The sequence below is a fragment of the Diospyros lotus genome, chromosome 13 (assembly GCF_014633365.1).
Source record: "Diospyros lotus cultivar Yz01 chromosome 13, ASM1463336v1, whole genome shotgun sequence".
Classification (NCBI taxonomy): Eukaryota; Viridiplantae; Streptophyta; class Magnoliopsida; order Ericales; family Ebenaceae; genus Diospyros; species Diospyros lotus.
In genome coordinates, this window is record NC_068350.1 from 25,882,715 (window position 1) to 25,904,003 (window position 21,289).

Sequence of the window (21,289 nt, forward strand, 5' to 3'; positions counted from 1 at the left end):
GTACAACACATAAAACAACTGTGATTTGTAAGTTGGAAAAGAGTTTTAGTGCCAAAAAGATTAAGGAACGGATCCCTCTTGTGGATTTCCTCTCTTATGGTTGTGACACAATAATAGATTTATAATTAGAGAATTTTTAATTAAATTGTTTCGGATCTTGCAAGAGAGAATACACTCGGAGAGTAAACAATATTAAAGACAATATCAGTGACGTATCTCTTTTAAAATAAGAACTCATATATTTATAATGGAGTCTAGTACTTTGTGATAAGTATTCTAGGTATTTTGAGATCAATTAGTCAACTTTTATGAATGATATTTATCCTTTACAGAATATTTTAAGAGATTTTCAAATATTGAAGTTTATCATATTCGTGCTAGGTATTTCACATCAGAAAAAAAGGTATCTCAAAGACCTTCCAATCTCCTTGTACCATTTCCATTGACCTTCTTCTCAAGTTTGTCAACAATCTTCTCAGTTTGCCAAAATTGTCAACAACATCCCAAAAATTGAATAGTCTCTTGGGTTTTGAGGTGTATACCTCTTCCTTTTCTTGGTTCTAGGCTTTGTATTTAGTGGTCTTGATCTCTAACACGTCACCATCCTATGTGAAAGATGTCCCAAAATATTTTTGGGTTTATTTGTTTTGGGTCTAACAAATATATTTTTAACTCCATTCTTTCATTAATGTTAGTTTAGTGTATCTTGGAACATGAGAGCTTTCTTTGTCAAACTCTACACAATCAGTTTTTTGGAAGAGTTATTTGAATTGAAGTGGTTGATGGTACGTACAATTATGTGTGGAAGAAGTTTTAGAGAGAGAAATCCAAAAACAGTTAAGCAGAACTTAATCACTTTAATTAAGTAGGTAAAACTTTTTTTGGCTTGTTGGGGACTTGTGACACCACATTGTATTCAATTGGATCACCATTTCTTTTGGTAATTTCTATAGTGGTATTTTTGTGTTTGACAAATTGCTATATCAACGCCTCTTCGTAACAACGGAAAATCATCGTTATCACTTCCGACATAGAAAAGGTTAACATCAACACATGAATTTGGGGAATCATCCCACTATTATGTTAAGGATTATGTTTTCACTCAAAAGCATTCCGGATCACATCAACACTAACTCTGGAAACAAGCAGATCAGCAATAGCCCTAGGAATCCATGTCCACCACAGAAACAATGCTATCGCTCAAAGGAATCTGGGGTGGTGTGTAACGCCCCATTTTTCAATTACACAATGAAGAAATAAGATATTCATTATATGCTAATAATGACCATGTGCGTTATTAGAAATCATTTATCAATGGAAGCAAGGATCGAACCTGAGTAGCTAAATATCTAGGATTTCCATAATGTCCCCTTAAGTCAAGTCCATAGAATAAACACACACACGTGTCCTCATAACAGCTGTCCTGTCTCTCACAAGTTCAAACATACATCTCATACCCTTTCAAAGTTACAAAAGCTTCATACATACATCCATAGATTTTGTAATCTAAGTATCGTAACCTCTATTTACAATACACTAGTCCTGCTACAACATCATATAAAACGTTTCAAGAAGGCCTAAACAAAATATCCACCACCTTCTCGCCACTTGCTCGAGTTTGCACCTATAGCACCTGGCTCTTCTGTTATACTTGGAATGTTGAATATCCTAGGGGTATGAAACACCCGGGTTAGATAATTACATCTAAGTGAGTGGTACAAGAAAGGAAACTATGCATGCAAGAGCAATATGCAGTTATACTAGGAAATACGCAGAAATAAGTACGAAATCTCCCAAGATTATGTCAATATAAACCTTCTATGTGGTAGCAAGGTCAGAGGCTTGCAATCACCCTCGCAGTCATCATGGTAGCTCACTGCAAGAGCATGAGATCCCTTGTGATGTCCCGCAATCATCATGGCAGCTCACCGCAAGAGCACGAGATCCCCCGTGATGTCACAACAACCAACCATAGATACAAACACCGAGATGTGTATAAAATAGGCAAGATATGCTCAAAAGCAATAAAACATAAGATGTAAGCCACCAACCATGACATGTTGTATGACAAAGCAAAAAGAATATGATATGTAAGCCACAAGCCACACACGAAAGCTATCATGGTCAAACCCGATGCAACAAAGTAGAAAGGATATACTCGAAACAAAGGGAACATAAGACGTAAGCAATAAACTATCCACAAGTGAAATAAAAAGTGATCAAGAGAAAACAAAAAGCATAGACCACTCACCTTGAAGGTTTACCCTAAGAATCATTGTTTATAACGAGTGGGAATGGTTTTCTCATAGTTTTTATGTCGTTTAGCATGAGCTACGGTGGCAGCCCAAACTTTCCGATAAGGCCTTTTCTCCCTTATTCTTAGCGGACTCTTCTTCCTTCTTTTGCAGTATTCTCCCCTTTCTCCCAAGAACAAGATCCTCCTCTTTGATTCCCTCAATTTGGCATAAATTCACCTCAAACTTACTTCGAAAGGTTTGTGATCAACCTAGCCCCTATTTATAGAATTTTCTAACCAACTACATGTCGCCACCTCAAGTGTCATCATGAGGCTTCAAATCCTATCGCCAAGTGGCCAATGAATGCTTGCCACATGTCCTTAAGGATAAGGTTTGGAGACTTTAACAAACTTGGAGGCTAAGTAAGCTTTGCTGGCCAATCACGCAATGCCACCTCGGAGAGGGGGTCATTATGAACCATCATGTGACCTTATCTTATCTTCCAAGTGCCCAATGGTTGCTTGCCATGTGTCCTTGAGGATAAGGTTTGGAGACTTTGAAGGCTAAGTAATCTTGGAGTCTAAACAAAAGACTTGGAGAAGACTTCGGGAAGAATTTGAGAAGACATGGACTTTAAGCAAAGACTTGGACTTGGACTTTAAAACAATCCAAAGTTACATTTGATTGAAGTTTGAAATCCAAAGATATTTTAAAGTTCATATCTTTTACATTAATTCCCAAGATTTTTTGGTCAATTGCACTTGGACCTGAACTTCCATAATTACAACTTTGCCCCTAACTTAGAAAATGAACTTTTATCTCAAGCATTACGTCATATTTGATTTTGAAAAATCTCGGGTATTACATCCTCCCCCCCTTAAAAGAAAATTTCGTACTCAAAATTCCACCTTATTCCTCAAAACACACTCAATTAAGCAAATTCCTCAAAATCATGGTGTCTCTAGAACATCTTCCCCAAGGGGTATTATTTCATTCCTCAAGACTCATATCAAGGTGGATAGCGTACCTGGCTTGGTGTGCCTCATCCGATATGAATTGCGTTAACTCTTAGCCTCAAGCACATAAATTCCATCCAATACCCACAGTCAGGGCTTTTAGCCCATTCCCAATTGTCATCACTTGACCATACCTTCAAGTATTCTAGAATAGCTTGCCAGGTTTGTTCATCAGATGAGAGTGAATCCCTAGGCTTGCGACGTAAATAGATGTTTCATCAAGAATCACATCCAATGCCACAGGCTAAAAAGCCTTCACCAGTCCCCACTCTCGGGTCAACAGAACAGGCTCATTCCCGCATCAGCCACCACGTTCACCTAGAACAGGCTCGTTAGCCACCACGTTCACTTTCCCGAGGTGGTTATAACAACCCGCTCCCACCTACAAGCGCTACCGGTGAATAATCAATCTGATTACTCACATGAAAAACCAACAATTGAAGGGTTGGACTATGTTTCAATAAGAAATGCCTTAGGTGGGCACTAGGCTTCGTCTTTCCCTTCGCTCCCTTAGAGGAATCAGTCCCAAAACACAAAAGAAATATAGTGGATCGGGACTCGAAACCCGAGTGAGCTTCACCTTTCTTCAACTTGCTGCACAACAAGCCAAAGGTGACCCAGGCACAAAGCTAACACATCAAATATCCGTTGAGTACTAGGGATTTACAAGAACATACCTTATTGATCCTTACTTGATCCGAAACTTAGCTCCACCAACTAAACCATATAATTAAGCAAACTCACAATCACCTATCACACTATGCTGATTACAACAACTAGATACATCTAGCACTCAACAACATTTACATTCATACCCAATAATATATATACATGATAAATGCAGAACATACGACTCGGGCAACACCGCTAGTAGCCATATCAGCCTCCCGACACCATCCCTGCTTGCATCTAGACTTATAAAATCTACAACACGAGGTAAAATAGCACGAGTCATAAAGACTCAATAAGGGTGAAAATGATTGTAAATAAGATAATATATGAGATGCAATGACAAGTAAATATGCATGAATGGCGAGGCATAACTGCCCTCCGAACCCAACAAGGAAGAAAGACTCGATATGGGTTGTGGTTGACAAGCTTACAAAGTCAGCTCATTTCATACCTGTTCGGACTACTCAGGGTGCGGAAGAGCTGTCACGGATTTATGTTCAGGAAATCGTGTGGCTGCATGGAACCCCAGTCAGCATTGTGTCTGATAGAGATTCAAAATTTTTATCAAGATTTTGGACGTGTCTGCAAGAAGAATTGGGAACGAGGTTGAATTTTAGTACTGCATATCACCCCCAGATAGACGGCCAGACTGAGAGGGTGAACCAGGTTTTGGAATACATGTTACGAGCATGTGTACTGGAATTTGGAGGAAATTGGGATGAGTACTTGCCGTTGGTGGAATTCTCATATAATAACAGCTATTAGAGTAGCATCGGCATGGCGCCATATGAAGCTTTGTATGGCAGGCGTTGCCGATCGCCTTCGTGTTGGCTTGAGGTGGGTGAAAGGCAGTTGGCTAAGACTGAATTAGTACAGCAAGCCTCTGAGAAGATTGAGGTGGCAAGAAAGTGTATGAAGATTGCTCAAGATCGCCAAAAGTACTATGCAGATCACCGTGCGCGAAATTTGGAATTTCAAGAAGGGGATAGGGTATTTCTTCGGATCTCACCACAAAGACCGTCAATGAGAAATCGGAAGCAAGGGAAGCTTAGTCCGAGGTTTATGGGACCGTATAGGATCATTGAGCGAGTAGGTCCTTTGGCCTATCGATTGGCCTTATCCAACGAATTAGCGGGATTTATGACGTGTTCCATGTGTCTCAATTGCGAAAGTTCATACCGGATCCAAAAATGGAAGTTCCAGAGGAAGAGGTTGAGGTTCGTCAAAACCTAACCTATATTGAAAGACCAGTAAAAATCTTGGACCGCAAGGAAAAGAAATTGAGAAGCAAATCAATTCCATTAGTTAAAGTTCAGTGGAACCATCACTCTGATCGGGAAGCAACATGGGAGCTAGAAGAGGATCTAAAGCGTCAATTTCCTGAATTATTTGTTGATGTAATGGAAGAGTAACTTTGATGTATTGATACATTGCATTAATGGAAATGAAATTTCGAGGACGAAATTCTTTTAAGAGAGGTGGATTGTAATACCCTTGATGAGTCATGATAAATTTTGTCATTTAAGAGAATTTTAGTCTATGAAAAATTCCAAAATTTCCCTTGAATTAAAGAAAATGCCATGAAATATTGGATGTCTTAGGAGGGGCAAAATGGTAATTTGGAATTTCATCCCAAAGGAAGATGAATTATTTTTGGAGAAATTATTTATATTGGAGAATTAATTTCGGAGAATTTAATTCTTGATTAAGTTCATGGATAATTAGGAATTAAATTGGAAAACCAAGTATGGCTAGATTGGTGACACTTGGCAAATTCTTATGGAAAGAGATTTAATTTAATTTGGAGAATAAGGATTTATTTAATTAAGAGAATTTGGTGACACATGGCATGATCTTATGAATCAAGAGGGATATTTAATAAATGCAAAAAGGAAAAAGAAATTAGTCTCTCAAGCATTAATGAGAGCCATTATGGAGAGAATTAAAAAGAAAATCAATAATAAAAAGAAATGTGTCAAGCATTAATGTTGGAAAATAGAGGATTTAAATAAATGCTAAAGTAAATGGCTTATGTCTTTCAAGAGCCTTTAAAATTAAATCAAAAAGAAATTATTTAAGTCTCCATTAAATGCTTGAAAAGTTATGGATTTAATTTAAATGCAAATTTGGGAAATTAGTCAATCTTGGAAATTAGTCATGATTTAATTATTTGGAAAATGGAGAATTATGGAAAATTGGGATTGATCCAAGGGAGGAGATTTAGTCTCCAAAGAAAGATCAATGGATGAGAATTAAGAAGACAAGTCTCTTGGATTTGTGTTTCCTTTGAATCTAGACAAGAGTTCTCCTAAAATCAAGGGCTAGGATTTAAGTTGGGAGAAGCACAAGGATTGTGCTAATGTTCAAAGGTAGAGATTAAGTCTCTTGAAATAAGAAGAAATCTATGGCTAGGATGTGATCTTGAGAATTGGCATGGATTAAGAAGAAAACTCTATAAATAGGAAGTGAGAAATTGGTTCAAAGCTTTTTCCCCATTTGTGAATTGAAGAAGCAAGAAGGCAAGCAAGAAGGCAAGCAAGTCTATAGAAAGAAGAGAAAAACTAGCAAAGGTAAGCCTAGTTTTCTCCCTTGATATAGTTGAATGCATGTGTTTAAGAACTAAAGTCCCTTTATTATTTTTCTTTAAGGGTGAGTCTTAGCTTGTGGAGGTGTTGAAGCTTCAAAGTCTAAGAGGGATTCTTGGCTTGTGAGAGTGTTAAAGCTTCAAGGAAACAAGGTAAGGGATAGTCCCAAGTGAAGGGGTTTTTGCTTGCATTTGTACATGTGTGAATGAGTTGCATGTGATGGTTCTTTGCATGTTTTGTGCCCAAGTGGACCTATGGCCATAAGGAGGACTTGTGAGGGGAGTGAGGGGTTGGTTGGTGCCTTAACCTAAGTGGTTATGAGGGCATGGAGAACTACCCTTAATATGCATTGCATTGCATTACATGTTATGTTTCTCATACTTCATTTACATTTGCATAGCACCCTTATTGAGCATTGGTTCATAAGGTCCTTTGACCTCGATGTAGGTGGAGAATCATCCAAGGGAAAGGGAGTTTTGCAAGGGTGAAGGTATTGAAGCAAAGAAGAAACTATGTGTAATGGTTATGTAGTTTTGTATTTTTGTGTTGTATTATTTTGTTAAACTTGGAATGTATGTAAATGTGGTTAAAAAGGGGTAAACTTGAGTGTTTTGGAAGCCCCTTGGTATGGAAATGTATTCTGGAAAATATGGTTTTTATTTAAAAGAAAAAAATATTTTTTTTGAAAAAAAATGGCTGAGGCAGTGGGCTGGCGCGGCCAAGGGCGCGCCAGGGCGAGGCTGGCGCGGCCGCGCGCAGTGTGCGTGCGCGGTCGGCCAACGCGCACGCGGCCTGCGAGGCCGCGCGCGCTGGGGGGGCGCGGCTGCTGCTGCGCGCCCCCCCCTGTGGCTGCTGTGAAGTTTCCTTTTTTTATATATATATTTTATATTTTTGGGGTTATTTAGTTATTTCTGATAAAATATGAAATTCTGAAATAATTTAAATAAATAATAAATAAATGAGTATTTAGCCTCTAAATTAATTTTTAGATTAATGTAAATTTGAGGCAATTGTGGGAAAAATTTCTATATTTTGGGAAATTAAATAATGGACTATTTTCCTAAAATTTTGAAATTGGATGAGGATGCTTGAGATTTGTATTTCAAAAATTAATTTCCTAATGGTTGGAAAATTATGGAATTTTGAAATAAATAAAGGGAAAATCAATTGAGCTTTAATGAGGAAAATTTATTTAAATTTTTCCAAAGAAATATTAATCCAAATATTTTTCAAAGGAATTGGAAGTGAGATAAATGGGTTAATGGTTGGGGCAAAGATAGGAAAAATCTATTTTCTTATAATTAAGGCGTTATGCCATAAATTATTTTAAGCTAGAGAGTTAGCTTATTTTCTTTCGATCCTGGTAGGTCACCCTTAGCCCTTCATTAAAGAGCTCGAGAAGGGGTGACGATTGCGAGGTTTCGGGTTTTAATAGGTCATTTGATAATTCCCAGACCCTCCAGCGAAGCGAAGAGAGGGCAAAGCCTAGTTCCCACCTAGGTCGTTTCCCGTTGAAACGTAGCCGTCTCTTCATCTTTGCCCTAGTGTATGAATAGTAAGTTGGCTATTCGTGAGTAACACCCGTAGGTGGGAGTGGGGCGTTACACACATGATGCTTGGCCTCTATTGGCCGCTATCGCCGCCTTCTGCGCCATCGTCAGTCGCCGCTGAATGCCCCTCAACCACCACAGGTGATCGTCATCGTCGCGAGCAGCCGCGACCCAACTTCCCCTACGCGTAACTGGCTGCAATAGCTAACTCCAACCTCCACCGCAACCCCACTGCCACTGCCCTTGGCCACCACTGCCCTTGGCCGCCGTCGCACCTTGGTTACCTCACCACGACCATCGGAAGCCACTATAGGCCTCTAGTGTGCCTCTGCCACAGCTATAGTTCGGTGCCACCATCGTTATAGCCGTGATCGCTACAATGGGCCACATTCTCTCCCCCACGATATCTCTCAGCTCTCTCCCGAGCCCTCATCTCTCTATCTCTCCCTTGCGATCTTTGGCCTGTTCTCTCTTTCTCGCTCGATCTCTCTTCTCCCTCTCTATTTTTTAATTCAAATTTGAAATCTTGGCAACAAGCTCACGGTTCTATATATATATATTTACATAAATTACACCTTTAACCCCTCAATTTCTCAATAATATCACTTGAGGGTTTTAATAATTCCACTTAGAGATCTACTAATTACACTTGGGCCCTCCAAGCTTTAAATTATTATCATCAAGCCACTTGAATTCTTGATTTTTTCAAAATTAATAACCGACCTCTACTCGAGAATATTGATTTCGTCCCTGCACCTGCACGGGACCTCTATTCCACCCGTAAACACTTTAGTAGGGTTGTGCTGGTTGCGATGACTAGTGAGATTCAAAGAGCAGTGAGTCTTTTGAGATGACGTGGTGGTGTCATCATCACTGTCAGGAGAAAGATGTTGTCAGGAAGGTCAAAGGTGTTTATGCATGGTAATACCTTGAAGCCGGGTATGAATGGCCATGAAGGCTGGTGCCTGCGAAATTTGAAATGTAATGACCGTGGAGGGAAATTCATTATTGTCATGGTGTTGTCCTTGCCGAGGAGGACAAGGGGAACCATTATGCATGGTTTAAGTCAAGTGTCTATTGCGGATTGAGAATGAACTTGATTTTGGGATGGATGAAAGTTTCGTGCCTCCAAAGTAAGAGGCTCTATTGAGAAATGGTGAGATTTGAAAAGTCTAAATGAAATTGAAGCTGGGCGAGTAAATTTGGCTAAAAAACCACTACAAGAGTGGGGGTGTAACCATGTTAGCTTGTTGAGGTGTGGACCAAAGGCACGAGTCATCCTACAGGTGCGATGCATAAGTGATTGAGCAGATGGTAATAAGCCAATCACTTGTGCCACGCACCGTGGGTGATGACGAGGGCCGATTTATGGTTCCGCGACCTTAAGCGCAATAGTAGGATCCTTGACTCGCGGTAGGGTTTAATAGCCAAGATAAGGCCTAGCATGGGTCATAATGGTAAAAGCTAAAATGGGGTGAAAATTTGAAGAGGGGTTGCTCTCCCTTGTATGGGTATGAGACCCCTACTAGCATGCACAATCAGCCAGAAAGGAAGGCCAAGGTATTCTGTGTGCGTATGCGAAGAGCTCCTGGTTGGGAGAAGGTTATGGCCCGAGCATGGTTAAGCTTGAGATAAGATTGTAATGGTGCGTACATCGCCAAAGCTCGAGGCGGACTCGAGTAATGCACGTATAGTTGAAATGTGAAATAGCTTAGCATGATGTTGGGTATGTCGAGTATGCATAATCATATCGATAAATGAGGGTCGGCTGGTCAAGGTAGAAGACCATGTACGAAATGGTCGAAGTTGGCTGGGTAGGCCAAATGGTTGCTTCCTATGTAGTGCTAGCATGGTTAGTTGATCGGTAATGAGAGGTTGCCATGAGGATCGACTAAAGCTATGCATGCGTGTGATTAATGGCAGTATGCCATGGTAGAATGGATGTCAGAGTGTCTTGTGGGCACTTGAAGTGACATTGCGGTGGATGATCAGTGCTAAGACGTTGCTGGTTGGACCAGCGTAAAATCGTGGCCATGTGTGATTGGCAGTGGGAAACGTTGCCGTGTGTGATCGGCGTAAAATCGTGGTAGACTGATCAGTGATGCAATGTTAGCGAGAGTTCATTTCGATTGATAGGGAAATGGGAAGTGAACTGCAAAGCGATGCTTCGAAGCAGAGAAAATCTATCCGTTGATGGACATCGTTGCAGTAAGCATGACCAGCGACCAGTGGTGCAGTTTGGCTGGACGCCAAAGCGGTATTCGGTTGGTGAATGTCCTCAAGAGTTGGAGGATCGAAAGCCTAAAGCGAAGCCTTGAGGTAGGTGTAACCCGAGGTAAATGTGAGAAATGGATAGGCTATGAGATTTTCGAGCACGAGAATTTGCCATATAGCCCAAGAATGTGATTATCTTGGGCAGGAGATTATGGTAAAGTGAATTTCGAGGACGAAATTCTTTTAAAGGGGGTGGAATGTAACACCTAGTAATCCTAGTGTTATGAGAATGAGAAAGGAAGTAAGAAGACTTCCAAAAATTCCCTTGAGAAGGTGTTAGATCTTTGAGAATATTGGCGTCCTATGAGAGGGGCATTTTGGTAATTTGGATAGTGAAGTCCAATAAAGGATATTTTGATAAATTGAAAATAATTCCTATGTGGAATTAGGTGAGTAAGTGAATTAAATCCCAATTTTGCAATTATGTGGAGATATATGGGGTTAATAAATTCACAAAGGATATTTTGAGAATTTTGAAATTAATTCCATAAAGGAATTTAATTATGAAAAATGGGAAAAATGGTGGATATTCAATTATGTGGTAAAGTAATTAATTTTTCCTATATTGGAAAATAAATGTGGTGATGCCACATGGATGGATGAGATTAGAACTTGGAAGCCAAGATTGGTGTCTTGGAGTGACACATGGCTTAATGTGGTCCAAGTTAAATAGAGAAGAATTAAATAAATGCAAAAAGAAATGATATTGGTCATTCTTGTATTAATGAGAGACATGATTATATGAATTAAGGAAAATCCAAAAGAAAATGGGAAATTAGTCACCCATTAATGCTTGAAAATTGTGGGATTTATTAAATGGGAAAGAAATTAATTATGTCTCTCAAGTGTGATGGTTATGAAAATAGTCTCATTTAAGTAAATGATAAATAAATGGAAAATTCAAGAAATCACTGGATGAGATCTATTCTTGAAAAGAGAGTGAATCCAAAAGTCGGGATTTAAAGAGAAGTAATGGCATGGATTGCCAAATATTAAAGAGATGAGTGGTTGAGATATTCTCTTGAAAAGTGAAAATAATCCAATGGATGAGATTAATCAAGATAAAGAGCATAGATTGTGCTTTCTCCTAGAGAGGAGACTTGTTTATTTGAAATGAATGGTGGAGATTTAATTCTCCTTAAGCACATGGATTGTGCTTTTAATGAATGGTGGAGATCCATTTTTTAAAATGGAAAAAGGGTAGTATTTAAAGGCAAGTGAGGAGGACTTGTCTTCCTTTGGCCATTTGGAGAAAGAAATGAAGAAGGAAAGAAAGAAAGAGAGATAAGAAGTCTCCCATGGAAGAAAAAGTGAAGAAAGAAGAAGAAATCAAGGTAAGCTTTGTTCATTCTTCTCTTTATTTTAGTATGCTTGAATGTAAAGTAAGAGGTTTATTGGAATGTCATCGCAGATGGGAGAAGATGATGATGGAAGCTCTCTTGAGATAAGGATTTAAAGTTTCAAAGAAAAGAATGAGGTAAGGGATGGCCCCATGGGAAGGTGGCCTTGCAATGTGTTGTAAGTATGGTTCATAAATGTGTATGTTGCATTGGCATGCTCTATTATGTTCATGAGACTTATGGCCATAGGGTAGTTTGGGAATATGGTTGAAACGGTGGGTTGATGCCTCTAACCTTGGTGGATTGTGAGGGCAAAGAGACCTAGCTACACTTGCATGCATTTGGCATCATATAATCTTGTTATGTTCATATTTATTTTGCATTGCACCTTTATTGAGCTTAATAGCTCATGAGGTTTTACCCTCACATATAGGTTGTGGAAGCATGGGAAAAATCAAGTCAAGGTGGAATGGCATGTGGAGGCATGGAAATGAAGATTCAAGTGTATTGTATGGCTTATGGAAGCTTATGTGTTGTGTTTGGTTTATGTAATGTTATTTGTTTGTTAGTTTGAAGTGTATGTTGTATTTAGACAATGAGATATTGGCTTATGGCATGTTGAAGCCTAGGTTGGGTGAAAGTCTCATTTTTGTGTGTGTTGTGGGAAGCACCAAGAAGTTAAATCATATGATTTTGTTGGAAAAATAATAGGTGTTTGATGTATGTTGTGGAAGCATCAAGAGAATTGTTCAAGCCTTAATTGTTGAATATAAAGGTAAAAATTGAATGAAGGTAAAGTTCATTTAATTAATTTAATTTCTGAAAAAATTTGGGGTTTAAAGCCCAAGAGAAAAAAAAAAAAGAAAGAAAAGAAGTGAAAGTGGCAGTAGGCAAGCAGCAGGGCACAAGCAGCAATAGGGCAGGCAGTAGCCGTGCGCGGCATGCGTGGCCAGCTCGTGCAACGCTCGGCCAGCGCACCGTGGGGCCCCGCGCGGGCCCGGGCACACCAGCAGGCCCCATCAGCCATTTTTTTTCAAAAATTTGAATTTTTGGGAGATTTTGGGGCAATTCTTAATTGATTTTAGGCCCCGAAAGAATTTTCAAATTAAAGGAATTTTTCGGGCATTTTAGAGAATAATGCCGAAATTTTGGAAAATTGAAAATTATGAGTTTTTCCTCCAAAATTGGTAATCAATCAATAGATTGATTGAAGTGGTGATTTATGGAGCCCGGTAAAAATTCTTGGGTGGAAAAAGAATTAAATATAAATAAGAAAATAGCGATTGGGCATCTTAATGAGATTTGTTAGCCAATGCGGTGTGGTTAAAGCCTAATTCCGCTAGTGAATCCTGGGGTTGAGAGAAGGGAAGGACGAGCCTAGTTCTCACCTAGGACGTTTCGTCTTGAAACATGGTCCGCCCTTCACCAAAGGCCGAGCAGGTGGACGATTCGGGTAATTATTCACGAGTGGCACTCGTAAGTGGGAACGGGGCGTCACACACCCTTAGAGTCCGCTCAGCTTCCCGGAGGTCTCCTACGCCCCTTAGTACTAGCACCTATTCAGGCTTATACAGAATTTATTCCAAAAATTATTCCCAGTTTGACTACTTCCATCGTCATTAACCTCATCTCGAAATACTCACCAATCTCATGCCTTCTTCCCTGGACATCCATGGAAATTACACTATAATTCCTACAGCCAATTCGGCCACTCATAACTATGAGAAATTACACTATAATTCCAAATCTTCTGAAAAGTTCACTTACACCTTAATGGAAATTACACTTAAGTCCTCAAGAAATTCTCGAGTGTTACATCCTCTCCCCTTAAGGGGGTGTTTGTTAACTAAGATAAGAGGGAGAAAATGTCAGATATGGGAAGCATTCCGGATGTTTGGTCTTTCTAACGTGTTTGTTAAGCTTATCTGGCCATTTCCGGAAAAGGCCTCACGTGACCTCTTATCTCCCCCTTTCAAGATAAATTTATCCGATCTCCCCCATCGAATAAATTTATCTGGCTCTTTCAAGATAAGCTTCAATTACTTATCTACCCCTTGTAAGATAGTTAATGCCATTTAATACATTTTAAAGATTTAAATTTATTAAAAAGCTTATTTATTTATCTCTTATAATTAATATTATTTAATATATTTTTAAATTATTATATGTTTTGACAATTTTTAAAATTTAAATGACATTATTCATTTCATTAATTTTTAAAATTTAAATTTCTCTATATATATATATATTTTATTAACTAATATAATTCATTTCATCAATTTTTAAATTATTTTATTTAATTTTATATTTTATTATCTATTATGAAAATATGTTTTGGCTATTTTTAATTATGTAGGTGGAATTATTGTAATCCTAACAATTATTATTTATACTTTTCAACTCTTTTTAAATTTATTTTTGAACTTGAATTTAGAAAATAAAATATTATTTTTAATTTTAATCTTAATTTTTTTGACAATTCATATTAATCATAAAATACTATTTTAATCATAAATTTGATAATAGGGATATTTTGGTAAAAAAACTCTTATCTTGGTGCTTATCATACGTATTAACAAACACGTGGAAAGAAAAAATATAGTTACCAATGGATTCTAAAAAATTTAACAAACAGTCTGATAGAAATTTTGGAATGTTTCCCGGCCTTATCTTGATCATTTCATATCTTGGTCCGGAAAGTATCCCAATCTTATCTTGATATCACCTTATCTTGCTCATTTTAACAAACGCCCCCTAAGAAAATTTCATCCTCAAAATTTTTTGCACTTGACATATCAAATCACCGATATTGATAACAACTCTTAATTATAACGACTTAAACACCATCCTTTAGCAAATATTCTAATTCGCTTTTATTTCATGATCAATGCTTACCAGGCATGCCGTGTCTTTCACAGAATTTCCCGTTATAACTCTTCACAAGTGGTCATACACGTCAAAATGATCTATATCACTCGATAATATCCCAATTTTCTACTAGCTGTCCGCAAACAACTTATAATCATGACATCCAGAGATCCTTAAAAATTATTTGACAAATTCTTATCTGTGTCCCAATTCCCCAAGTTTATTCATAAGCTAATGCATATGTCATGATCACGAATACATAAAAATCTATTTGAACAAAAATAGCATACCTTTTTCCATTATCAGGTCAGTTTCTTTATTCTCTTTCGATAAATAGTGAACTCGTCTGGTGCGAAGTCTTTGTGCCTCATCCATTTTCCCCGATTGCTCCACCTTTTGCCTTTTCGGACACTCAATCGTGTAATAACCAATTTGATTGTATGAGAAACACGTAACCCCCATTCGATTCTTGGTTGGAGGTGCCTCTTTGACTTTGGGACAATATTTTTCTTTGTGCCCTTCCTTGCCACATGCAAAACATGTGATATTTCCTTGGAAACAATTTCTCCCGAGGTTAACCTTATCGCATTGAGGACACGACTTGACATCTTTGAAATTATTTCCTCCCGACTTATGCTCCACGCATTTCGAATCTCTTTTCTTATCGTTAGATCTTATGAATCCTATACGAAGAAGATTTGTCTCAGTAGTTAGAGCCCTATCCAGCGCCTCATTATAGGTGTAACACCCCGCTTTTCTCTTACCGAGCGTGTCACTATGCTGGGGCCCAAAATATACATAATTTATTTATTTTCTTTCTTTCCCGGTACATAACTTAAACCTTAAGTACCGAGTCCCAAACAAAACCCCTAGCAAATCATTAAAAATGCAGAAGCGATAATCGAAACCTGATATGGTACATAATCAACTCATTTTATTTATAACATAAGAATTTGTACCATAATTAACATCATATCCTCGATATTGAAATACATAAATACATGGAGATTCCATAATATTCTAACAAGGCTAAACATCAATAAAGCATCAGCTAAAACATATCCGAGTCAACTCGCTGGATCCATCGGCCACGTCATCACGTGCCGTCATATCTCAACCTGCTCCTTGCCCTAACTGCAAGTCTAAAACTAGAACGTGGAATGTTCCAGGGGCACAACCCATTAGAAGATGAAACTTCTAGTGAGGGTCCAAAACATATATACGAATGCATGATGCAATAACATGAACAACATTTCCCTTAGTGTAATTTCCCTGGCCCGCAAGCCCGGCTAGGAATCCTAGGCAAATCCCGAACCTCTGTAGGATAAGCCTAACGTTATTCCCTCAACGCCCTTGGGGAATTACGGTTACACTCTGGGGGGACATCCCATTCCCATGCACAGATATCAATATGACAATAATATCATGCTATGTAATTATCACAACTTTCAATGTAATATGACAAAATGAACATTACATTCATAAATAGCATGCATATATATAACAATCATATAAATATAAGTTCTTGTGAGAAAACCACTCACCAAATCATACTTAGGATAGAACAACTCACCTTTTGAGATAAACTTGCATTTTCTCGAAAAGCGTGCATCGTCTCGATATGCGTGCCCCACCTTGATTTTCGTGCCAACTCTCAAAAGTTGCACCAATCACATCATCTCGATCACCTCAATCATAAAATAGTATTTCATCACTAAATATCCTCAATATTCCATTTATTTTCTTTTATTTCCTATTTCTTTCATTTTCCTTCTAAAAATCCCAATAATTACATCGAGACTATTTTCTCAAATCTATCTTCACAACAATTCATAATATGCTATAAAATTCAAAGGAAAAATACTGAACTTACCCGGATGTTGCATTTTCACACAAAATAAGGCTTTTTGGTGCGAAAATTGAGGCAACGAAAACTCCAAATCCAAAACTAATTGCACAGGGACCTAGATCTCAAATTCATAAGATTTTTTAAAAAAAATCAAAATTTTATGATGCTGCACGCGCCTCCACGCGCTGCCAGAAGCCGCTGCCACGCGCCCTACGCGCACCTGCTGTTGGGCGCGTGTTCCACACGCGTCATGTCTTCAAGCTCCAGCAGTTCGCCGGACTGGTGCGCCTCGCCTGGTTTTTTCACGATTTCTCCCTCCTTCGAACTCCGTTTTTCCCCCCGTTTGTTCCTACGCCTTCCTCTATTCGCCCTCTACAGGATAATACCTTAAAATTGGTCATTTGGAGCCATTTATTGACTGCTCAACATGATTTTCCGGCGAATCTCATTTTTTCGACAAGTCTTCGGATCTCCCTCAACTCTCAACCAAAATGGCTCAAATTTGATAGAAACAAAGCTTGAGGCATGGGTAACAAAATCCCCTTATTCTCATTGCCCAATTTGTTCATTTAAGCCCTTAATTTGAAGCTCCATTTCTCCCTATTTTTGGCCTTCATGAAACCTCTATTTATAGGCATCTTCGATGCCTCAAATGCCTTTGGCCGACCTACCCACGCCTCTTAGAGTCTCGACTTCCCTCAGATGGCCCTCGATCGAGCCTTATCCAACAGCAATTGCAAGTTACAAGCGTGCACCACTTTGGCCGACTTTCGGCCACTTTTCTTACTTTTTCGGCCACTATGATGGCTGTTGTCGGCCAGGCCTTTACAAAAGTTGGTCCCACGACCACCCTCGTGCCATCCCTATGGCCAATTTCAGCCATGGCCGATTGCTCAGATTCGCCCATGCTAGCCACTTTGAAAAATTGCATTTTGGCCCCTCAACGTTTGGTATTCTCATTTTGGCCCTTTTCCATTTAACCCCTCAACTTTTCAGTATTGCCATTAAGTCCCTCAAGTCCTAAAACATCATTTTAACCCTTGAAGATTTCAAAACAACCTTGTTTCAACCTTCCTCTAGCAATTTTCAAAAACTACACTTAGGCCCGAATATTTGTTTTGGCCTTAAACCTCTTTGTTTCTTCCCGAAACCACTGAAGGGTTGTTCTTTATGAAAAACCAAAGCCCCCTCAAGCTTCTGTTGACTTCCGAGAAGTCGTCTACAACAATTCGGTATTGCAGCCTAAATGGCAGCTGCATTTTTGCTGTACTGAAAACTATTCCCGATCTGATTTCTTTCGATGCTATAAATCATATCTCGGGGTGCTTGTTAATGCCACATCATTTTATTTTGGCATCTCGGCTCCAGGGTACTCCCGGCAGTCGATTTGGTCAATTTTTCGGGCTATTCAGATATCAATTTTCTCTGAAATCCCATTTCTCTAATAAATTGCTTCTTTTTAGTTAACCCAAATTTCTCGGGTATTACATTCACGCCTCCTTAAAAGAAATTTTGTCCTCAAAATTTTCATCAGACAGTTAAGGTAACTAAGGCATAACAATGCTCATTACCTGAATACCTCAAATCAAACATCTATTTGATCCTTGACAAACACCTTGGTTTGTGTTCCTTGCACGTCTAATGCTTACAAGCATACCGTGTCATTCACATAATTTCCTGTTGTGGCTCCTTTCAGACGACCACATATCTTTTAATTATTTTAGGCACGCACATTCTCCCCCGAAACCTTTGAGAATGTCTGCTCGCATTTCAAAAATCATAAACCTTGGGCTGGCCCTATCATCATTCCATAGACAAGTACACTTGTCAACCACACATGTCTTCTGTATCTCGTTCACCAGATCCAGCTAAACGACCAGGCTAGCCATAAAAATAGACGATCCCTTCAGTACTACCATCATAGTTGGCAGGCCAACAAGTCTCCAACTTTATCTGACACTCACAGCTATACACCAGGTCCTGCGTTGGGAACCTTTCTACCACACATCCGGTGATACGAAGTAGTGTAGTCGTAGTCCTTAAGGAACTCCATCAACCGTCGCTACCTCTTGTTCAGCTCCTTCTGTGAGAACTCATACCTCAGGCTCCTCGTGGTTTGTGAGCACATCAAAATGTCCCACCATTCCGTTTCGGTAGCGTCTCTATAACTTCGAGAGCACATACCACATTTGCCAACTCCAAGTCATATATCGGGTAGTCCTTTCTGTGCATTGGCGTGATCCGCACGCCATCATTTGGTCATGTTGCACTAATCATACAACTCGATCCTTTGAGCTATCATAAACTCTTATTGCACCCGGCAGGTTATTCTTATTAGACTCTTTCTCATGAGTCCTATTGTGGATAGAATTATTACAAAGTGTCCCATCACTGCCTTCTGAAAACAGCTTTGTCAAAACATCTTAGCATTTTATTTCGAAATCTGGTTCGTAAAAATTTCATTTCAAACCTCACGTTGCTCCATGTTTCGAAATATAGGGTCGGGACTATAAATACTCGAAAAGCCCTGAACTCGACTTTCGTGCGTCCGGATAATTTTTTTCTTCTTGCCAAAATCTCTGGAATAATAAAACACGTTTTCCCCATAAGAAAGAAAAATTTACTTTTCTTCTCCCCTTTTTCTTTTTCTTTTATTTTTATTTTTATTTTTATTTTTATTTTTATTTTTATTTTTTTTCTTTTCTTTCTTTTCTTTTCTTTTCTTTTCTTCTTCTTCTTCTTCTTTCTTCTTCTTCTTCTCCTTCCTTCCTTCCTCTATGACACACCGACCTTGCACAAACCGCCGCCGGCTGTCGCCGCCTTCCAGCGTCGTCGCCACCTCCGACGGCCGCCGCTGCCCCTTCTGCAACTGCCGTCAGCGCTTGCTCCGCCACCGGCCGTGAACCACCATACGGCTTCTCCGCACCTCCAGTCGTCGATCGCCCTCCGACGGCCCAAACGGCCCTCCGTCGGCCAGATCTGGCCGCTGCCGCCGCCTCTAGCCTCCTCGCGCAGCCACTGGCCCTCGCTTGGCATCCCTCAGTCGCCATCGCGCCATCGCCGTCCTTGCTGCTGCCAAATCCGGGTCGATCCGACCCGACTTGGCCCGACCCGACCTAACTCGATCCGCTTTAGGTTTGACCCATCCTGATTCGACTCATTAGATCTGACCCATATCTGATTTATTTAGACTTAGCCAGATCTCAGATCTATCATGCCAAGGCGCAACATGCCATGGGACAACATACCAAGGCCTCGGTCTCGATGCGGTGCCTGCGTAGTCTTAAATAGAGGATGCAATTCACAGTGCATCTTTGCTCCTTATTTCCATGGTGAGGATGATATTGCTAATTTTGTCGCCATCCACGATGTTTTTACTGTTAAGAATGTTGTCAACCTCTTAGCTCCACTTCCGGTCAGCGACCGTTTTTGGGCTTCCGATACACTCCTCTTTGAAGCTCAAGCCCGGCTTCAAGATCTTGTTTATGGCTGTGTAGCTCACATTCTTGCCCTTCAGCAGCAGGTTAGTGAGTTGCTAGCTTATCGAGCTTACTTGCAGGATTTACTATTTGCATATTATTCTTCACATCCCCAGCCTGCTCCTCAACCTAATCAAAACCCGAGCTGGAATTTCGATCTTCCTATCATTCCAGAGGATGCCCCTTATCCTGGTTTCTCAAAGGCTACCCTTTCACCTTTCCCTAGTGAAGCTAGCAGTAGCCAGATGCCACCCCCAAATGACATCGATGAGCTGGGAGCTATTGTGTTTGGCAACGGTCGTCCTCACTGAGCATAGGCATCATTGTCAGTTTTATGGTTTGCCGTTTTTCCTTTGAGTAATTGTACGGCTTGATTTTCTGTAACCGTTTGAACATATGGAATGAATATTATGCTTTGGATACTTTAACGTCTCATTTCCTTATTCTCGATTGCATGTTGAAACATCTCAGCCTCTTGCAGCTGTTTTAATAATTCATCAAATCGAGATAAAAACATCGGTTCTTAATTATCACCTGATAATTCACATCCTTAATCAAGTCACACATAGCTAAGCATCCAATAACCTCAAGCTATCATTGGCTATTTTATCATTAAGAAATAATCTTGCTAAATCTTTCGAGAATATATCTTGCCATTTCCCAATTCTTCTTACGGCTTTTCATTGACCGCAAGTGCCCGTACCATATCTCGACAGGCTCCTTATTTCCATAACTTGCTGACATCACCCAGCGACACATCACCCAATTTGCCCATCAAGGCTACCTAGACTTACTGTCTAGCCATACAAGAGTTCCAATCTCCAATATTGAAAATCTCAGATTCTCAATCAATTTGGGTCTGCAGCTTCTCCTACTGTGACCTACTATCTTGGCACATCTGCCATTATCTTGATTCTTTTAATCACGTCAAGGATTCACATAATTTTCAAGACATCAATCCACAGCTATGCTACCAACTAGAGCAGGCAGGTACTTATGTTACCCACAGTACTCCAATCCTCACTGGATTTCTTTTTGAATCTCTAAAGTTCCATCATGATTCCTTAGATCCTCAATCAATTCTTTCAAGAAATTCCTCAAGAATCCCGGATCGATTTATCTTCGAAGATCCCAAACCAGATCACAATATTTGGTTCCAATTATCTTCCAAGAACTCGATTTATTTTGCCATCACGAGTTTCTATCCATCGTTCATTACGGTGCTTTTAAGCTCTCCTCGTCGGGTCTGACTACCGACAACTTTATCTGATTCTACAGTTTCTTTTGGCACACTGAAATGTAGTCACAACCTCTGTCGACTAGGCCTCCTTATCATTCCTTTACGGTCGACACGACCATCAAACACCTCTTTTTTTTTTAGTGCCCGAACTCTACTTTGAGTCAAGACTATCATTTCAG

General features: G+C 39.5%; 2 protein-coding genes across 2 annotated transcripts; both read left to right on the plus strand.

Annotated features, from left to right (window-relative positions):
• Positions 1–4,702: 4,702 nt before the first annotated feature.
• Positions 4,703–5,337, plus strand: LOC127788146 (uncharacterized). Its single transcript, XM_052316257.1, has 2 exons — positions 4,703–5,014; positions 5,098–5,337. Exons 1-2 carry the CDS (start codon positions 4,703–4,705, stop codon positions 5,335–5,337), a joined length of 552 nt encoding a protein of 183 aa, XP_052172217.1.
• Positions 5,338–19,620: 14,283 nt separating this feature from the next.
• LOC127788147 (LOB domain-containing protein 18-like) lies at positions 19,621–20,181 on the plus strand. The gene has a single exon (XM_052316258.1). The coding sequence runs from the start codon at positions 19,621–19,623 to the stop codon at positions 20,179–20,181; it is 561 nt and encodes a 186-aa protein (XP_052172218.1).
• The last annotated feature ends 1,108 nt before the right edge of the window (positions 20,182–21,289 follow it).